Source organism: Pelophylax lessonae (genome assembly GCF_965119305.1).
Source record: "Pelophylax lessonae genome assembly, chromosome: 4".
NCBI classification, from domain to species: Eukaryota; Metazoa; Chordata; class Amphibia; order Anura; family Ranidae; genus Pelophylax; species Pelophylax lessonae.
In genome coordinates, this window is record NC_138771.1 from 645,172,549 (window position 1) to 645,176,006 (window position 3,458).

A 3,458-nucleotide genomic window follows, 5' to 3' on the forward strand; every position below is an offset into this window, starting at 1 on the left:
TGTCGCTCTTTTTTTGTTTATAGCACAAAAACTAAAAATCACACAGGTGATCAAATACCACCAAAAGAAAGCTCTATTTGTGGGGAAAAAGATGAGTCATTAATTTGGGTACAGTGTCACACGACTGCGCAATTGTCCGTTACAATAACGCAGTGCCGAATCGCAAAATATGGCCTGGTCAGGAATGGGGTAAAATCTTCCGGTCTTAAAGCGGTTAAAAATACGCTCATTGAGAATTTTTTTGTCAAAGACATGTAGCTAAATACATTTTGGCCTAAATATATGACAAAAATTGAATATATTGGATATTTTTTAACTTTCAAAGTAGAAAAATATTGATATTTTTTCAAAACTGTCGCATTTTTTTATTAATATCGCAAAAAACGAAAAGCGCAGAGGTGATCAAATACCACCAAAAGAAAGCTCTGTTTGTGGGAAACAAAAGGACGTCAATTTCGTTTGTGTTGCGGCGTCGCACGACCATTCAGTTGTCAGTTAAAGTCCCACAGTGCCGAATCGCAAAAAGTGGCCCGGATGTAAAGCAGGAAAATCCTCCGGTGGTAAAGTGGATAAAGTAGAGATATACTCCATAGCAGGGAAATGGGACAAGAGGTTTAAGGGAAGCCCTGTCATCAACTCGCCCTCAACCAGGTATGTGACATCAGGGAATCAGTCAGGAATATTGCTAGGAGCATGCTAATAGCAGAAGAGAAGAATGACATAGAGATAAGTGCTTCAGTCTGCTGCTTATAGTGATTTCTTCCTTCCAATTTTTATTACAATCCTTGTAATTCCTTAATGTTGTTTTTGGTATCATCAGCCAGGATTTATTTAAAACTATAATCCGGTCATACATTCTTGCTGGTCCTCAAGCCCTGCTCAACAGAGACAGTCAGCTGGTGGAGGCTGTATGCCGTTTTTTGCAACTTTTTAGTTGTAAAATCAACACCACATCCCAGAGAAACTTTTTTATAAGCGACAATAGGACTTTAAGAGATGTTGAGACCTTCATTCAGAATGATTCACCAAGACATTTTTATAATAAAAACTTTTTTATTACAGTATCAATTCATTAAAATGATTTGTACAGGATAATTATTCACTAAAAACATACGCAAATTTGGGCAAATCCTGTTTATAATTGCAACCCCAAAATGGAAGTCCTTCCTTAAACATTGACATATACAAGATATATTTAAATTATACTATCACATACACTATATTACCAAAAGTATTGGGACGCCTGCCTTTACATGCAAATGAACTTTAATAGCATCCCAGTCTTGGTCCGTAGGGTTCAATATTGAGTTGGCCCACCCTTTGCAACAGCTTTAGCTCATCTAGGAAGGTTGTCCACAAGGTTTAGGAGTGTGTCTATGGGAATGTTTAACTATTGTTCAAGAATCGCATTTGTGAGGTCAAGCACTGATGTTGGAGAAAAGGCCTGGCTCACTATCTGTGCTCCAATTCATCCCAAAGGTGTTCTATTGGGTTGAGGTCAGGACTCTGTGCAGGCCAGTAAAGTTCCTCCATCCTAAACTCACTCATTCAAGTCTTTATGGACCTTGCTTTGTGCACAGGTGCGCAGTTATGTTGTAACAGGAAGGGGCCATCCCCAAACTGTTCCCATAAGGTTGGGAGCATGAAATTGTCCAAAATGTCTTGGTTTGCTGATACCTTAAGAGTTCTCTTCACTGGAACTAAGGGGCCAAGCCCAACCCCTGAAAAACAACCCCACACCATAATCCCCCCTCCACCAAATGATTGGGACCAGTGCACAAAGCAAAGTCCATAAAGACAAGGTTGAGCAAGTTTGTGGTGGAGGAACTTGGCTGGCCTGCACAGAGTCCTGACCTCAACCCGATAGAACACCTTTGGGATGAATCAGTGTGGAGACTGCGGGCCAGGCCTGACGTCACAAATGCGCTTCTGGAAAAATGGTCAAACATTCCCATAGAAACACTCCTAAACCTTGTGGACAACCTTCCCAGAAGAGTTGAAGCTGGTATAGCTGCAAAGGGTGGGCCAACTCAATATTGAACCCTACAGACTAAGACTGGGATGCCATTAAAGTTCATGTACGTGTAAAGGGCAGGTGTTCCAATACTTTTGGTAAAATAGTGTGTATGTATATATACATACTGTATATGTGTATATATATATATATATATATATATATATATATATATATATATATATATATATATATATATATATATATATATATATATACTGTATATATCTGGGAAGAATTGTTTTAAGATTTATTTTTCTATCAGATTTGAATTTTTTTTTTCTAAATTATGATTTTATTTTATCAATAGCCTTTTTAAAGTCCTTGTTCCTGAATGTGTATATGATTGGATTAAGCAATGGCGTCATCACTGTGTAAAAGAGAGAGAGGACCTTGTTCAGAATATCTAGTTGTCCTTTTGTTGGAATCAAATACACAGCGATTAGCGTCCCATAAAAAATGCACACTGCGGTCAAGTGGGAGCTGCAGGTGGTGAAGGATTTTTTTCTTCCTGTAATTGATTTAATTTTGAGGATGGTTATAACAGTATAGATATATGATATAACAATTAATATAAAAGGTGCTACAGCACAGATAAAACCTACTACATAGATCTGATTATGGATCCATGAAGTGTCAGAGCAGGAAAGCTCAAGTATGGGTTCAAAGTCACAGATGAAGTGATGAATGATGTTTGGTCCACAGTAATATAAACTACACAAAGAAATGGAATCAACCAATGTCATTGTAAAACCTAGTAACCAAATGGCAATCACTGATTTAATGCAAATTGATTGGTTCATTAAAGAGTTGTAATGCAGGGGCTTACAGATGGCCAAATACCGGTCATAGGACATCACAGTCAGTAGAAAACACTCTGAGGTCTCAGCATGGGCAAATAAAAAGAACTGCATGATACATCCAGCAAGAGACATGGTACATCCATCATGTAAGATGATATCAAGGAGATTGGGAAGAATATCTGTAGATATAATTATATCAAGCAATGATAGTTGGGTAATGAAGAGGTACATGGGAGACTGAAGTGTTTTACTCAGATGAAATAAAACCACAATAAAAAGATTTCCAGAAATAGTAACACAATATATGAAAAAAAGCAGCAAGAAAAACATAATTTTTATGCTTTTCATATTTGGAAAACCTGTTAGTACAATATAGGTTATGTTATTGTGATAGCCCACCTAGTAAGAGAACATAAAAATACGTAATAATTTAGGTTCTAAGCAGATGAAAATCCACTATGTTCAACTCCTCACAATTATGGTTGATGGCAAAAAAAAAGCAACATTTAATCTGATGTTTATCCAGTCAATTTTGTTAGGATACGTTTTCAATACATTGCTATCCAGATGAGTTTTAACTAGTGTTGAGTGAACACGGACTGTATTATTCGGGTTCGTACCGAATAATTGGATTTTTTCTA

The 3,458-nt window shown here is 37.0% G+C and overlaps 1 protein-coding gene across 1 annotated transcript; it reads right to left on the minus strand.

Annotated features, from left to right (window-relative positions):
• Window positions 1–2,301: 2,301 nt before the first annotated feature.
• LOC309552450 (olfactory receptor 5G25-like) lies at window positions 2,302–3,048 on the minus strand (the record flags this gene model as incomplete). The annotated part of the gene is made up of 1 exon (XM_082253409.1): window positions 2,302–3,048. The coding sequence occupies one exon, from the start codon at window positions 3,046–3,048 to the stop codon at window positions 2,302–2,304; it is 747 nt and encodes a 248-aa protein (XP_082109535.1).
• Between the last annotated feature and the right edge of the window lie 410 nt (window positions 3,049–3,458).